The sequence below is a fragment of the Suncus etruscus genome, chromosome 17 (assembly GCF_024139225.1).
Source record: "Suncus etruscus isolate mSunEtr1 chromosome 17, mSunEtr1.pri.cur, whole genome shotgun sequence".
Classification (NCBI taxonomy): Eukaryota; Metazoa; Chordata; class Mammalia; order Eulipotyphla; family Soricidae; genus Suncus; species Suncus etruscus.
The window spans coordinates 59,446,767-59,464,180 of record NC_064864.1 but is presented as its reverse complement, the minus strand read 5'-3'; the positions used below and the strand labels follow the sequence as shown (position 1 = coordinate 59,464,180).

Below are 17,414 nucleotides of genomic sequence, written 5' to 3'. Positions count from 1 at the left end.
GGCCACCCAAGGGGCATGGATTAAGCAAAGTGAATTCTCTTCACCTTAAAAGCTGCTTCATGATCATTAAAAACCCCTAAGAATTGTCATGTCATAAGGAAGTGCTTATTCGCAAGAACAACTTTCATTTTTACATAAATACAAGCCTGGAAATGCTGACCACGGCTATGAACTCAAGGATGTTAAAACCAAACATAAATATTAACATGTGCAGAGGGAAAAGTCTAGAAGCAAATATACCAAATTGACCCCAATTATTCATAATGTAATCTGGTTGGTGAGATTATGGGCTCATCTCCAAACTGTCTACAGCCAGCATAAATAAATCTCCCAAGTCACAAAAGCTACACAACAAATTAATTTCACTTATTTTAGAGGCAGGATTCTTCTGCAGAAAATGAACCCTTGCCATCTGTGTATAGTACAAGATCAGACCCAGCGCTCAGGACGCTTGAAAGTGGAATACAGTCTGTAAGTGAGGGATGGCAAGGAGAGCCTGGGAGACAACAGCTATCCTCACATTTTCCAGACAAGAGACCAGCAGCCAGTGCAGAACTGCACAGAGCCCACCAAGCAAGGAGTGAGCATCCCAGGGTCAAATGATTTTCCCACATGCCTTTTTTCTTCAGCACCCATTGTAGGACCAGGAAAGAACCAGGAAAGAGCTCAAGACACAGAGCAGAGTCAAACATGTGTGAGGCCTTGTGTGTGATCCCAGTCACCACATGATCCACATTGACCACTGTTGAGTTTATCCCCTAGGTATGACCCTTAAAAATTAGGAAAGCTATGCTCTCCTGGGGAGCAGACGTCTCTGTTGCTGGCCTCAGTACGAACCAAAGACAGTTTCCCCAGGCTGACAAGCAAAGGCAGCCATGGCTGACAGGGTAGAGGATGTGGTCTAGAGGTTGCGAAACTGGCTGTGATTTTTTCAGCTGAGGGGGATCTGACCAGCTTACATAACGCTTCCTGGTGGCGTAGTTCCTATCTTCAAGGTGCTTGGCCACCACACTGCAGTCACTAACCTCAGAAATGTCCGAGTTCTTCCCCCAGACTGACTTCTGTGAGGACAGAGCATGGTCCAGGAGCCAAATGCACAGTGTAGGGCTCACTCCAAGCTCTCCCTGGAAGGCAATGCCTTCCTGTCCACCTACCTGCCCTGAAAACAGAACTGCCTGCTGCCTACTCTCAGGCCCATAGCATAACTCTCCCTACACCACAAGCAGCCAGCAGAGCTCCTAGACTGCACAAAAGCTGGAAAATGGGAAGGTCTAGGCTCAACAGTGCAGTGTAGAAGTCTGGCTGAGTCGCATATACTTCGAACTATAAATTGGGAGAGGAGTGCATACACAGCAGTACTCTGTGTATGGGTTTACTCCTGTCTTTGCACTCAGGAATCACTCTGATGTGCTTTGAGGAACCATATGGGGTGCTAGGAATCAAACCCAGGTCAGGTGTGCAAGGCAAGCTCCCTTGCCTATTGGACTATCTCTCTGGTCCCAGATGTGTGGATCTGCACAAGGCACAGTGTCTATGAGGAGAGGAGGGAGCATAAAGAGTGCAAAGAGCATTAGCATAAGCGTGTGCCCCAGCTATCAGGCAGCATCCACCTGTCCCTGCAAAAAGTCTTACCATCCTTGGTGGCAGTCACACCCAGAAGAGCCAATCCTGACTTCCTGTTCTACTCTCCAGTGAAACAAGCAGATCATCACAAGCTATGCCTGATAGTCCAGCTGAAATTGGGGGTGGTGAGGCATCTCCTGGGACTCCATCCCTGACAGTGAGCAGACCCCACACTATCCCACTTGTCTCCTTCACACAGAGGTCAAGCTACCTCGTTTCACATGCTGAATGGACAAGAACATCACTCCCTGTACAAGATCCTCCTCTGTGAAGTGGTGGTCACTAAGCATGTGCTAAGAGCCTATACAGCGCCTGGACCTGGATGTGTAAACAACTCATTGACCATTATCTTCATGATCAAACACCAGGGATTGCTCATCATCACCTTCTCTTGCCATCTAGTATATTTTTTCCCACAAAAGAAACAACCACTTAATATTTGTGGATCAATGACTAAGGCAGTGACTGAATCTGAATCAATGGTGAGTACAAAACCAAGAGAAAGACAGATTAAAGATACTTATCAAGATCTGGGAGAAGAAAAGGAGACTTATCTGTCCTTTCCTAAATATATTCTAAATAAGAAGAAATTTAGAGCACCAATTAAAAATCTTATTCCAGATGCCAGAGAGATAGCACAGCAGTAGGGTGTTTGCCTTGCATGCAGAAGGATGGTGGTTTGAATTCCGGCATCCCATATGGTCCCCCGAGCCTGCCGGGGTAGTGTGAGTGTAGATTCAAGAGTAGCCACTGAGCACTGCCAGGTGTGACCCAAAACCAAAAACCAAAAAATAAAAAAAAAGTCTTATTCTATCTCACATTCCCTTAATGAGGCCAAAGAATCTTAAAGCCAGAATGATGAAGCCAGTTCTGGAACCAAATACAACCCAACTATCCCTAAATACATCCTTCAGTCATAGATGTTTAATAGGTATATTAATAGATGCTTGACATTTGGGGCCCAGAGAGATAGCACAGCGGCGTTTGCCTTGCAAGCAGCCGATCCAGGACCAAAGGTGGTTGGTTCGAATCCCGGTCTCCCATACGGTCCCCCGTGCCTGCCAGGAGCTATTTCTGAGCAGACAGCCAGGAGTGACCCCTGAGCATCGTCGGGTGTGGCCCAAAAACCAAAAACCAAAAAAAAAAAAAAAAAAGGTAAAAGATGTTTGACATTACTAGTCATCGAAGAAATGCAACTCAAAATCACAAGACAAACTCCCACACCTATTGGCATGGCAATCATAAAAATAATAAAAATAATAATAAAATGTTAGCAAGAACATGAAGAAAGGAGACCCCTATGCACAGCCAACAGGGACAAAATTGGTGCAGCCACCATGAGAAACAGCCTGGGGTTTCCTCAAAATATTAAACATAGATGAATTCCCATCATATCCTGCAATTCCATTTCTGGGTAAATAAATATACAAAGAAAACAAAATCTGTATCTCAAAGAGATTTCTATAAGCCTATGTTCACTGTAGCATGATTCACAATAGCCAAGATATTGAAACCAGGAAAGTGTTCATTGACATATGAATGGATAAAGCAGAGATCTCACACACACACACACACACACACACACACACACACACACACACACACACACACACACACACACACTGAAATATCCAGCCAAGAACAAGAAAGAAACCTTTCCATTTATAACAAAAGGGGCATTTGGCTAAGTAAAAAAAAAAAAAAAAAGCCAGACAAAGTCAATACATTATATACATGTGGAATCGAAAACAAGCTTGACCTCATAGGAACAGAGAGTAAGAGGTAGTTACCAGGGATTGGGAACGTAGCAGATATGGGACAATGCTGAGCTAAAGTACAACATGGTAATCACAATTAACACTGATTATAGACTTGAAAATACTTAGCAGGTAGATCTGATATGTTCTCTTCACAAAAAGGTAACGGTGGAGCTAGGGAGATGCTGAGTGCTAGAGCATGTGCTTTGCATGCCTGAGGCCATGGGATGAATCTCTAGCACCACCCAGAAATCCAGTAGTGGCACTCGTGATGAAATGGCAGCATGGACTGGCGCTAATGGTTTTGCAAGACATGAGTAGTAAATGAACATCTTGTTAGACTTACATGGGGGTGAGAGGCCAATTACCACTCAATAAGACAGAGTGAAGATAATGAAAATTAAAAGATAACACATGCACCCCAATTATTTCCTCCCCCAATGGGTAGTCCCATTTAACCACTGGCTTTCCATCATCCCTCCAGGACCCCATTGCCATCAGCCATCCTGAAAACTCCTCTAAATTTGTTCCTTTTCACAGTTCCCACTGCCTACAAATTAACACAAGCCAAATGGTGGTGTGTGCCATTCCCATGGTATTTGGGTCTAAAGGGCAAAGGGCTGGAGAGAGAGAGTTCAACAAGCTGATCACATGCTTTGCATGCATGAAGACTGGATTCAATTCTAAACCATGCATCGTCGGTCTTGTCCATTCACACACACACACACACACACACACACACACACACACACACACACACACACACACACACACACCGTCTCACCCCCCAGAACAAGCAGAAAAAATCCCTGAACACAAAGTGTGGGGTAGCCCTGAGCACTGCTGGGTGTGATTCCCCCCATCCCAAATAAAATTTAATGCCAAATCCTTACCATAACCAACCCCAGGTCACTCACCTAAGATTACCATATCCTCCAACCACCACTGGCTTTCTCTTTCTCTGTGTTACTTTCCTTTGAGGACCTTGGTACATGTCTTTCTTTCTGACTGGAACATTCTCCCATGCCTGTTCCCTTAACAGACTGGGTAGACACCAAACACCCATCACATGTCATTTGAAAAGCCATTTCCTCAGAGGAGATCCAGCCTGTAGTTCTCACTCTCTTCTCCAAGTCCCAGCTCCCTGGTCCCACCGCTATGGGACCTGAACTCCTTCATTGCACTTGGCACAGGTCTCACACCCTGACCACTGCAATGAACAGTTTGCTGGACTCTCAGCATCTATCATGGAGCTTTCTATGCATACCAACTGCCAAAAATCACCCAGCAGGGCTGGGGAAAGACAATCCCAGTCAAACCATTCAAAACATCCACATGCATTTATAAGCAAGAGGATACCCTCAGAGGTGTTTTGTACTATAAACTTTTGGGGTGGGCACATTCAGTGGTGGTCAGGTTACTTCTAGTTCTGAACTCAGGGATCTCTCCTGGAAAGTTCAAGAAATCATTCATACAAGTGCCAAGGATCGAATCCAGGTTGGTCACATGCAACCTAATTTGCTATCTTTCTGATTCCATGATAAAACTTGAACTCTCCCAAAATGAAACTGAAGGGTAGCCATGCTCTGACCTTACTGAAAAGGCTTTTAGCACGGATAGGAGAGATTCTCTCTGAAGCCCGACAGATCACACTGTGTTTCACAAGTGCCTTCTGCCCTCTTTAGCATTTAAGCAATAACAACCCCAAAAGTGCACCACCCAGTCCCTTTGGGATGTGGGCTACTTTCTTCTACCAAATTTCCATGCTCATTACACAACAAAACATATAAGACCCAGAACCACGAGCCATCCACCACCCCAAGATAAAATCCCACAGTGCTTCTAAAGAAAACCCCGAAGTGTCATGGTAAGAAACTGCCATTTCCTAACTTAAATACCAGCATTTGGGTGTTTGGGGTGCAGAATTTTTTCTTGCTAAATATTATAGAAGTTAAATTAAGTGGCTGTCTAGAAAAAAAATCCAGGGGTGAGATACCACGACAGAGAAATAACCTCAACTCTCAGTTTTCTCAAGACTTAAACACCAGCACTGAGCAGAACCCCGCTGCTCATACTCATTTTAGAAGGTGGTGGGAATGGGAGTACAAGAGCCCTGAATTCAGAATGTAAGTTTCAAACTGCCATAAAGAAAGAAATATGTACTGCTTATGTAAATCAGAAAATGATACTGAGGGTCGGTGAGGTGGCGCTAGAGGTAAGGTGTCTGCCTTGCAAGCGCTAGCCAAGAAAGGACCGCGGTTCGATCCCCCAGCGTCCCATATGGTCCCCCCCAAGCCCGGGGCAATTTCTGAGCACTTAGCCAGGAGTAACCCCTGAGCATCAAACGAGTGTGACCCAAAAAAAGAAAAAAAAGAAAATGATACTGAGCCAGGCTAAAGAGACAACACAAGGCATCATCTCTGGTTCCATCCCTAGCACCACATGGGTCTCCTAATCATTGTATGTGTAGCTCATGAATTTTTGAAAGTTTGAGGGGGATACAGAGAAGTCAGTGAGGGAAGGAAGAGAAGCAGGAAGACTGGGGTCTGTTAAGAAACATCAGGAAAAAAAAAAAAAAAGAACATCAGGGGTCAGAGTAATAGCATGGAGGTAAGGCACTTGTCTTGCGTGCAGAAGGACGGTGGTCCCAATCTCGGCACCCCAAATGGTCCCCCAAGCCTGCCAGGAGTGATTTCTGAGCATAGAGCCAGGAGTGACCCCTGAGCGCTGCCGCTGCCGGGTGTGACCCCCCCCAAAAAAAAGATGTCAATGGTGGGGCCTAAAATCCTCTCTATACTGAACAAGGACAAGGAATCACTGCATTATAATGCTCAGGATACTGTATCAGAAACAGGAACTAAACATTGTAGGGTCTGCTTCTTCATTCAAGAATTATCTGGTCAGATGGCTTTTTTTTGTGGTGCTTATCATTGTTATTGTTGGAGTGCTCACTGGATATTTGACACTTCTTTTTGTACTGCTGGGGTGTTTCACCTTATTTTTTCTCCTTCGTCTCAAACCGATGATGAGAGCCTCTAGAAGGATTCCACCCATTTTCAGCGTATTAGACTTTTACCCCAGTTTATTACTTTTCTCTTCTTCAAACAAAACCACATAACTTGAACTATCTAGTCCTGCCTCCCCGTTAGAGGGAAAAATAAGGGAGGCACCAAGACCAAACAGGGGCCAGACTACTAAGTAGAAAACTAGGTACACAGGGGACCACATTTTCTAGCAGCCCTGGGGGTGAGGGAGGAGGATATGGGAGGTAGGATGAAAACGGAGGTGTAGGGAGGACAAATTGGTGATGGGAATCCCCCTGATTTTATGTAAATATGTACCTAAAATATTATTGTCAACAATATGTAAGCCACTATGTTCAAAATAAAAATTATATTAAAAAAAAAGAATTATCTGGTCAGTCAAACTCAATGAGTTAAGAGTATTTGTTCTACATATTAAGTTTTTAGAATGCGGTAACCCTCATACCACATTTTTTAAAAAATTCAATCAGATTAAAATATTCCAACAGACAGCTTTAAATTCCCATGTGAAAATTCTGCTGCCAATGGGAAGTGGAGAAAGATTTTCTTCTAGAACCTGTCAGCCTTTTAGCCTCTAATCATCAGTAACCAATGCCGAACACTTCCTTATTTTCAAAGTAAAACCCCAAAAATGATTATGAAAGAGTTGGCTAAAAAATTATAATAAATCCAAAGTTAAGAGAAATTAGGAAGCAGCCCTGAGACTGTCATTTTGAAATAGGTCTGATGAAATTCTGTGAAGAGACAAGGTTTTTATTAAAATAACAACAAAAATAAATAAAGAGTAAGGAAGAGCCTGGTGTCTGGAAAAGAATTAGATGCTCATCAGTGAACTTGACCTTAAACTAGACCTTTCCAGCAAACACTAAGGCCCACAAAATTCTGAATGATACATCCCTACTCATAAGAACCCTCATCTGTAGGTACAGACACCAGGGATTTAGCCCAATGCCCTGCCCATCACACTATATTCCATCCTGTGATAAGATAACCACCAATGCAAGGTCCCAAGATCAAGGTTTCCTCAGTCCCCAAAACTCTGAGAGTCACTAGATTTGGAAAAGGTCACTCCCCACTGCCATACTCTCCCATCACTCTCTAATCCTCAACAACATCAAAACAACCTTTCCCCCATCCAACCATGTGCAGGTGACGAGGGCAGACGTGCACAACCGTAGGTAGGGCAGGTTCACGTAACCAGACACTATTGGCAGTTGCTACCATCATTAAGGATTTCACATTTTGTGGTTCATGCTTAGGCTCTCTCTCCAGCCCCCAGACCCAACCTTTTCCACCAGCCTTATAACCTCAAGATAATGGCCACCCCCAGGTCCCCAAGATCATAAGGGCTGAAAGCTCAAAAGATGAGATTAGCATTTCCAGCTGTATCTCCAGCCAACATGGGCTCCCTTGATAAAACAGGGGGTATTACCAAGGGGCTGGTCTGGCAAATCAGCACTTGATGAGAGAAAAAAGGACCCTCCTTCCCTCTCTTTTCTCTTTGTCAAAATCCATGCAGATCCTCTTAGAAGGCTCATTTCTAAACACAGAACATGGACTCCTGGCAGGCTCAGGGGACCATTTGGGGTGCTGAGATTCGGACCACCGTCCTTCTGCATGCAAGGCAAACGCCTTATCTCCATGCAATTACTCTGACCCCTGATGTTGTTTCTTTCATTTTTTTTCTTATGTTTCTTAACAGACCCCAGTCTCCCTGCTTCTCTTCCTTCCCTCACTGACTTCCCTGTATCCTCCTCAAACTTTCAAAAATTCATGAGCTACACATACAATGATTAGGAGACCCATATGGTGCTAGGGATGGGTAGGGCACTTTTCTTGCATGTGGCCAACCTGGGTTCAATCCCCAACATCCCTGAGCACCACCAGGAGGAATTCCTGAGTGCAGAGCCAGGAATGACTCCGGAGCACTGCCAGGTGTGGCCCCAAAACAAATGAAAACAAACATAAATACAAAACATGAGGTGCCAGGGCTAAATGAAGGCAAAATACTGGGGAGAGATCATTTTCTCTCTTCATGGGTCAATCTTCACACTTGCTTGATGTGTAATGGCTACCTTAGGAGTCCATTAGCCTCCATGCCACACCCACAAGGGGCTGTGTTCCTCTGAACCACTTCTCAGAACTTCTTAAGGGGAAAAAGTGATGCATACCTTTACCTGCCCAGCACATACAGGCACTACGAAGAACAAAGGAGTGGCCCCTAGTTTAAACAAATCGGAAAGTAAAATCTTCCGTGTAATTTTAAAGTTAATTTTTCTGTTGCTTAGGGGGGAAAAATAGCCTGGGCAGCCCCACAAGCAACTCTAAAGGCAGAGAACTCAATTTCAAAGCATAGCTGAGAACTCAGTTTCAAAGCATAGCAGTCCCTGCACTGGGAAAATTCGTGGAAGTGAGAGACTTTGGACAGAAGAGCTTCCTCACTGGGATCCCTAGAACTCTCAAACAGGCTTGAAGACGTTTTTATTTTTAACATTTGCATGCTAGGAACATGGCATTTGCTTTGCTCTGAGAAGTCTGCAGACAAGCAGACAGCTTCCTCAACACTACTTTTGTCCTTGTCGATGGCCGCCATGAGTGACAGCCCACTCCCTGAAGGATGATCTGCCAGAGGGTTGTGGCAGGAAGCAGAGAGGGAATCCCATCCTGGCTCTGTCACTAACGCCGTGTGTGACATTGGGCAGTTCACATAAAGCATCTCTGGGCCAGTTTCCTTTTCTGGGATGAGAGCTGGTGAGGCCTAGAGGGCCTAGGGCACTGCTGGCCCTGAGATGCTGGGACTCTAAGAGTATGTGCAAAACTGAGTATCTAGGAGGGAGGAGGAAGCTTCCAGAAAATGTCAATATTCTTCCAACATCCCTTATTCATAACATAAGCATCCCCAAGACTGTCCCGAAAGAGGACTCAAAACATACTTTCCTAATAAACAATTGTGTGATATAGAAACACATAGACATATTTAATATTCATAGCACAGAAACAAAACTCACTTGATACACAGTCAATTATAACAAACTACAAAATAAGAACGCAGTTAGCCTGAAATTTGACACAAAGCATCTTCGGATTGTTCTACTTAAGAAAATTATTTTGCCAATTATAGAAATTACAAGTAACATACAGGCAAAATATATTAATGGGTAACACTTTGTGATACTTCAATTAAAAATACATGAGTTGTTTCAAGCTTTGCATAATACTACCTGTCATGTGTTCATTATAAAAATGTCTTGCATAAATTATTTCCAAAATGTGAAGTCCAGCTCATGCTATAAATATATAGAAGAGACTATTCTAATAAGACTGAGTTATCTTCTCCAGAGGTTAATTTATAAATTCCACTCTCTGAGCTACAAAATTCTAGGAAACGTACATTAAAAATATATGGAGACACACTTTATGTTATAGTTTCTTAGTTCTCAAAACAAACGTTATATATAGTAATCCCCATGCTTTCAAAGCCATGGACATACAGATTAAATTTAATAAGCCTTTCCAAGTTCATTTCTATTCTAGGTTAATGATCATTCCACGCAGATAAAATTTTTCTGATGTTAAGTGTAGAAATTTACTTTCCAACAATTAACAGAATGGGGGCAGGGAGGGGAAATTGAGAACTCTCCAATCTATGGCTTCCTTAGGTCTCTAGTTGCATCTTCCAAACCTCATACCTCCCTGCAGTAACTTTTTCAGGAAAGAGTTTAGCTATTGGCTTTTTCGAAATAGCTTTGATACCATTGTCCGTCTCCTCAAACCCTGGCGACTAGACCCTATGACCATGAGCCTATACAGCAAGGCTCTGACTACCCCAATGCAAAGAGACAGGACAAAGGAGAACGATAAAAAAAACTTTTGTTTAGTTACAACCACTATGGTCCAATTGCAGAAAACAAATACCTCACAGGTATCTAAAACATAGTCAAGAAGTTACCCCCAATGCTATCTTTAAACAAAGAGGTGAAATGAATAAACAAAGCTTGCTTCCAATAATAGAGCATTTTCTTCACCCCCAACATATAAAGCAACTATCTTTGTCACGTCACTTACAACGATATGTGCCGGTGATGGGGAACGGGCGTCTTTGAGGGCTTGTCTGCTCTGGAGGGTCCCCGCCTGGACATCAAGCAGTGGCCATTTCATCTGGAGATACTGAGGGAAGGAGACAAAACAAACATGGAGAATGATGATGTGTTTAGGAAAGAAATACAAAGAGCCAGCCCCGAAGCTATCTCTTGAGGTGTCTGCCACATGGATCAGAAACTGAACATTTTAAAGCATGCAAACAACAACAAATCATGCAATACCAATAGATGCTCCCTTAGAGTTCATGTTCAATAACAGATCCGTGCCCAAGCATCAATAGTATCTGTAATTACAGTTCTGCTGTGCATTCAAACTCTTGGGTGATTTCAGATAAAAGGATTTCATTAATACTAGCTTATTTAGAGGGGAACATGGAGAAGGAGGGGGAGGGAGAAAGAGGAGAGAGAACAAAAGGGATATCCCAAGTCAGAGGTGTGCTAGGAGAATTCCGATACCAAGTCTGCTCTTTGAAAGAACTGCATTTCTAAAGACCATCATCCTTCATTCTAAAGAAATTCAAGCACACAGCCACACAGCTATCCTGAAGCACAAACTACAATTCAGGTGAAGATGGAATTCTTCATCTAGCTCCCCCCAAATTGAAAATAGAGCTCTCAGCAAAAAGCACAAATGGGGCATGATGCAATTTATACAGGCATCTCACAGATGTCCTAAGCATGCACAAATTTGGACATGTACACGTACACACACACACACACACACACACACACACACACACACACACACACAGATGAAAGTAAAGACCCAAGTCAGGTATCTCCATCCCCACCCCCTCTCCAGGGTAAAATATTAAAAGAAATATATGGCACCAGGGAATGGAGCTACTTCTGTCAAAAGAAAGAGTGGCTCCCACAGGGAGAAGGACTACAAGCATCAAGTAGTCATAGTCCCTAGGAGCACATGAGGGAAACTTGGGCAAGGCAGCTGGCTTACTCATATTAGCAAATGCATAAGCAACCCCTAGACATTTGACTTTGGTGACAGTAGTTTCATTGAAAATTTTCATTCAGGCAACTAAGCAAAATTTGAATGCTAGAGTAGGAAGGACAAGCACTTGGCCTCCTTGGGGCCATGGAGCACACAACTCCTAATGTATCTCTAAGTGAGAGGAGGGTATAAGGAACAAAATAGACGGTACACATTATTAACTCTACAAAAAATTTTAGTGAGAGATTATGGATTAAAGGTCTAATCACTGTACACACAGAAATGTCTGCCCTCAAGGAGCTTCTGTACCTCCGAGAAAGCAAAGTAACTCTTTCACAGACTCCAGAGACTGCAGTGAGATGGCAGCCAAGCTTTACATCCAGGAAAGACTAGAAGAGAAGCACTTGTAAGAACTAGAGAAGGTGACACAAGGCAGGGATTTTAAATCAGAAAGGTTCCATGGGGATTGAAGATATCAGTGGGTAGGGTGCTTGTTTTCCACACTACCAGCCCAGGTTCACCCCCATCACCACATATAGTGGGAGGGAAGGGAAGGGGGAGGGGAGGAGGAAGAAGTGGGGGGAGGGGAAGGGAGGAGGGTTTCTACAGAAACAAACATCAGACAATACTCCAGAAATGACGGCTTTTTTTGTCCCAGTGCCATCCACAAATTTCCCAGGGGGTAGGGGGTCTTCAAAGGCTGAGGTCATTTGCAGGGAGGTCAAAGAAACTGACAGCTAGAAGACTCCAGAGCTGCCTGCCTATGTACCGGATCATTTTATAGCCTAAATCTAAACAAGGTTGAGGCAACTTCCATAACTTGAGAGCTGTTACCAATAAACCACCAGTGGTAAGGAAACTCGATTACTAAAGGTCAGGAACTTACCACAAGATGTGGTTACCTGCCATCCATCCCTTTGTTTCTTAAACCTTGAGTTTTCTCATCTATAAATTAACTGTGTTGGGGTTTGTGTCAGTGTGTGCGCTGAGCACCTAGGAACATCTAGGATTCCAACAGAAAATACAGATCCCCCAACCCTCCAGCCCTACCTAGCACCCTTCTAAGTATAAATATGTTCATCATGGAGCCTAAGAGGTGGCACAGTCGTTAGGGCATTTGTCTTGCACACGCTAACCTAGAACAGACAGCAGTTCAATCCCCGGCATCCCATGTGGTCCCCCAAGCCAGGGGCGATTTCTGAGCACATAGCCAGGAGTAACACCTGAGCATCACCAGGTGTAACACAAAAACAAAACAAACAAACAAAAACAAATATGTTCATCCGGTCCTGGATCATCTCAACTTGAGAGACATCAGTGTTTCACAACTTAATGTTTCCCTCAGTCCAACACCTCAAGCCAGGGACTACAGGAATCTGAGGCCTTGGCTTACCCTGACTTCTTCCCTATCTCACTTGCCACATAAATATATGGGTCTTACTGGTCAAAACCACTCAACAGAGTCATTTCCTTGAGGACAACCAAAGTGGACACTCGCCAGCACTCATCTCTCCATCTCTGAAAAACCTGTGGGGAAGAATGCTAGGCTAAGGCACCACACTAACTTTCTCACTCCCCTCAATGGGGAAGGCCCCATTAATGGGCATATTTTCCTTGTGGGCCATCTGCGGAAGGGATTTGATTGCTCCCAGATAGCAGCTCCCCCGAATTAGGAAATGTAGGCTTTGTTTAAGGTGACAGAGCTACCCTCAGGACCCCACCCAAGAACTGTCATACCCATAATGCACTACAAGGTAAAGACTTATAATTCTTACTTCACATAAAAGCTTCATTGTGTGCCATATCCAATCTCCGCAGGCTACCTGCACCACATATTTTTATGAGCCTACATTTCAGCGCTCCGAGCCTACAATACACATAATTTTCAATTATGTTAGGGCAGCCCAGGATCACTGCCCATATAACATTACTGGTTGGAGGAAATGAGACTCGGCCCCACTGCCCAGTGGAAGCTAACCAAATCCAGATGGTGGCGGAAGACGGGCCCAGCCCTGCTGACTAACGTGGACTCTATAGTGACAGCTCTGGTCTCTCCATCCCAAGGCAACTTGATCCCACACAATGGCTAGGTCCCTACCAATCCATGCCCATCCCAGAATCAGAACTGGCATACAGGTTGGTGAGGCTCCTTTGGGAGAAGTAAATATGGTGCTGGGATTTTTAAAAGGAAATTATTAACATCCTACAAGAGTGATGGGTTTCCCAGAACCCTTCATCTTCGCCCATCAGCTCTTATTAATAGGGAAAATAAATAAAGGGAAGAGAAAAAAATTGGGTACTATTAGAGCCTAGAAAAAAATCTTTCCTTCCTGGACACATTAAGCAGCAGGAAATTCTATTCTGTGAGGTCCAAAAAGAAGAGCTAAAGGAAAAGGCGGCTCAGAATCACCAAGAGCTACAAGACTTGGCCAGAGTGCCCCCATAATTAGTACAGCCTCCATTTCATAAGATTTGGGGATTGGGCAGGGGTGACCCCTGCCACCATCATTCCACCATAAAAGCAAGACTGAGCTCTGGCTCTCCTCCTTTCAGGCTGCTCAAAGTGGAAATTATGAACTGCCTACCAAAACATTAAACTTTTCAACAAACTCCAATCAAGCAGAGCTGTGGGAATTGCTCATTGCAAACTGTTGAAACAGAGTCCACTCCGCTTCCATTTGGTAAATAAGATTCAAAATCACCAGGCCGTGTTAGCTGAGTGCTTCCTTCTTGTCGAACAACAATGTTTGGCAGATGCCCTGTTAGGGCTTTTTCATCAAATCCTATTTTATGGCATGACTGGGCTGCTGAAGCAAAACTTTGTATCTGTGAGCAAAGGATAGAAAAACAGCCAGAAATCCAGGAGGCCTGAAAGTGTGCAAATTATCAACCAAATAGGAAAAAGGTTGCTACCCTCATTTCTTCTTCTCCTTCACTTCCCCCAGTAAAGGGGAAGGAGGGCAGACAAATGATTCAATGGGTGGAGCGTGAGTTGTGCAGATGGAAGGTTCAGATTCAAACTCAATGGCATATGAGGGAGAATGTGCTCCCCAGAAGGTCTCTCCAGGACATAAGTTCAATCGGGCCTCTGAACCCACTTCAAAGCACCTGTAGCCCACCAGTGCAAATCCAGCCTCAGGAATAAGGATAGTGAGAGAGGCACTCAGAGAGGACTTGCTTGTCTCCAGTGGGCTGTGGGAATCTTGGTAGAAACTTCTTTCTTTTTTTTTTTTTTTTGGTTTTGGGTCTCACCCGGCAGTTGCTCAGGAGTTACTCCTGGCTCCATGCTCAGAAGTTGCTCTTAGCAAGCACGGGGGACCATATGGGACGCCGGGATTTAAACCGATGACCTTCTGCATGAGAGGCAAATGCCTTACCTCCATGCTATCTCTCCGGCCCCAGAAACTTCTTTCTTAAACAAGCAGGACAGACCAAGGGACAATGAGAATGACCAAGTGACAGAACACTCCACAGTCCTGGGCTGCTCATCCCTTGCCCCAAGGTTATCCCACAGAAGGTCAGGCCAGCTCATGGAAAACTAGACCAGACAGCAGAGGGAAGGGCATGTGGGGGTAACTGCTCCTGTGTTTGTTCAGGGCAGGGCTGGCAATTTGTTTTTCTGGAAAAGGCTCGCCTATCTACATAAATACTGTTCCACCTCACCATCTCTATCCCCAACTCAGCTACCACAATATAAAAGCCTCCAGGGGCCACCAGATGCAGGAGGTTATGGCTGTGCCAATCACACAAGTTTTTGCCAGAGTATCCCTGCAGTTCAACCTTCTTATGGAACTGTATATGCCTATATGGTTTCCCTGGCTGGGAAAAATTCTTTGACCACTTCAAAACAACGAAGCTCATTCTGCACTTATAAGCCAGAAGACACACAAAGTTGGTAAGAAACTGGTCAGAGACAGTCAGTTTGCCAGAATAAGGGCATGAGCCTCCATCACTGGGCCTTTTAATCCAGACATATACCACCCCATAGAAAAACACAACTGTGGCCCCAAAAGCAGAGTTCAGTATTGTTTGGAGACTGGCAGATACTTAGAGATATTTATGGTCAGGGTGAATGCTTAGCAAAGAAAGAGCTGAGTTTTGTGGCTGGGACTCCCCATCACAAAGTCTGACCACCAAGCCACCACAATCTCCCGGAAATTACTGCCATGACTTTCCAAAATGAAAGCTCGAAAATGCCTGAGCAGTTCTGACCGGAAAAGGTCCCAAGGCTCAAAAGTCCTTGCCCTCTTCCCAGGAGACATCAGCAGTAAGTCACGGGTCATGAAATTCCCCACAGAAAGGCTTTGGGCAGATACTCTTCAGGGCATGGGCAAGGTTCCCTGTCGGAAACCAACTTCTAAGTACACAAACTCCTCTCCTCAAGGCCAGCCAATGTGGGTAACTCTCATAGGGCCACAGGCTGACCGACAGCATGCCCCGCCACTCACCACCACCCACAGATGGCATTAGCCACAGGCTGGGGCAAAACACAAGTGAAGGGAGAGAAGAGAGGCCCCCATGGGGCTGGTGGCCAAGAAACCTGTCTTTTCTGAAAACAAGGGCCAGGCGGGGCTGCTGTCACCCTGTGAGGTGAACTGTCCAGTCCCAGGGAGGGTGTGTCCTTCTCAAAGTGGATATAACCCAAACAGTTACTTCCCAGCCAAAGGCAGCCTCTTCAAAGGAGAATCCTTTAACAGGAATTCAGATGAACTGGATGGCCTTCTCAAGATAGAATTCAATCAACAGGAGTGCCAGAAGGTTGTCCATAGCATCTCTCTCCAAAAAGAACACCAGTGCTCTCTGGAATGTCACTGTAAAGCTGAGCTTGGCCCAAGTCATTCACCCTCTGCTGCTTCTCTGCGCACACACTCCTGAGCCAGGCCAATATTACACAGAGGAGGGAGACCCCAATGATTGATCGTGGCACTCAACATCACAACGGTAGCTATGGGATACTTATATATAGCTACTCAGCTAGACAATGACTCTCAGAAAACCAGGGAGAAAACCAAATGCAGAAAGGTGAGCTCCCAAAGCCGCCAGCACACATAAAGTCAGGCATGTGCCCAAAGTCCACGACAAAGGCAGAAACATGTTCAAGGGCAAGTATGGCTGTTCCTCTGAAGCTGAATTTATAGTACAGGGGCCATATACTATATACTGCTTTACATGCGGTTGGCCCTTGTTTGCTCTCAGCATGAGATGGGCCACTAATTAGTTGCCCAAATTAAGCAAAGTAAAACTGAAACATCTGAATGATAGAAGTCATACAATCAGCTCATCTATAAAATAAATAATTTTGTGGTGGAAGATGATATTCAAATTTATCCAGAATTGAAGAGGAAGTTTGATTGATTGGGATGTTCTGTTCTCCCACCTGAATCAGCTGGGTACCAACAATCCCCAGATTTCTAAGTAGGAAGCTATTTCAGAAGTCACTTGGGTTTCTACAGGATTTGATCAACTTCCCTGCAAATGCCAAAGATAGAAGAGATTTGGCTGCTTTGTCCTACTAGTTTAATAAAGCAGAACCCAGAAACTGCTTTTCTGAGATGTGGCTTACATTACATCTCATTAAGTTAGCTTACATTAGAGTTGCCTAGGGGGAAAAAACAAAACCAAAGGCCCAACTAAGAAGGCTGGAGACACTGAATTGGGGACAGAATAAAATCACAGAAAAAAAAATTCAGTAAGATCATCAGAAATTCCTTGTTTTTTTTTTAATGGCGTTAAACCTAGTAGGAACTCAAAAAATTTTCTTTTAAAGACAGAGTATCCCTTTCACGTCTCCTCATAAAAGGATGGGGGAGAATGAGAAGGGTTATCCAAATCCTGCATCATAATAGCATCACTGTCTATCTCTACAGGCTGGTCCTCACAAATTCTTTTTAAAAGACAATCTGTATAGACACCTGTTTTTCTTCCTTATCACAACCATCTC

At 44.3% G+C, this 17,414-nt stretch overlaps 1 protein-coding gene across 10 annotated transcripts in view; it reads right to left on the bottom strand.

Moving 5' to 3' along the window:
- Positions 1-17,414, bottom strand: part of TCF7L2 (transcription factor 7 like 2) — a 201,824-nt gene that overhangs the window by 109,899 nt on the left and 74,511 nt on the right. For all 10 annotated transcript variants that reach the window (XM_049764457.1, XM_049764465.1, XM_049764458.1 and 7 more), the window contains one exon: positions 10,490-10,591. In XM_049764457.1, coding sequence (XP_049620414.1) covers positions 10,490-10,591 — 102 coding nt within the window. The remainder of the gene's footprint in view (positions 1-10,489; positions 10,592-17,414) is intronic.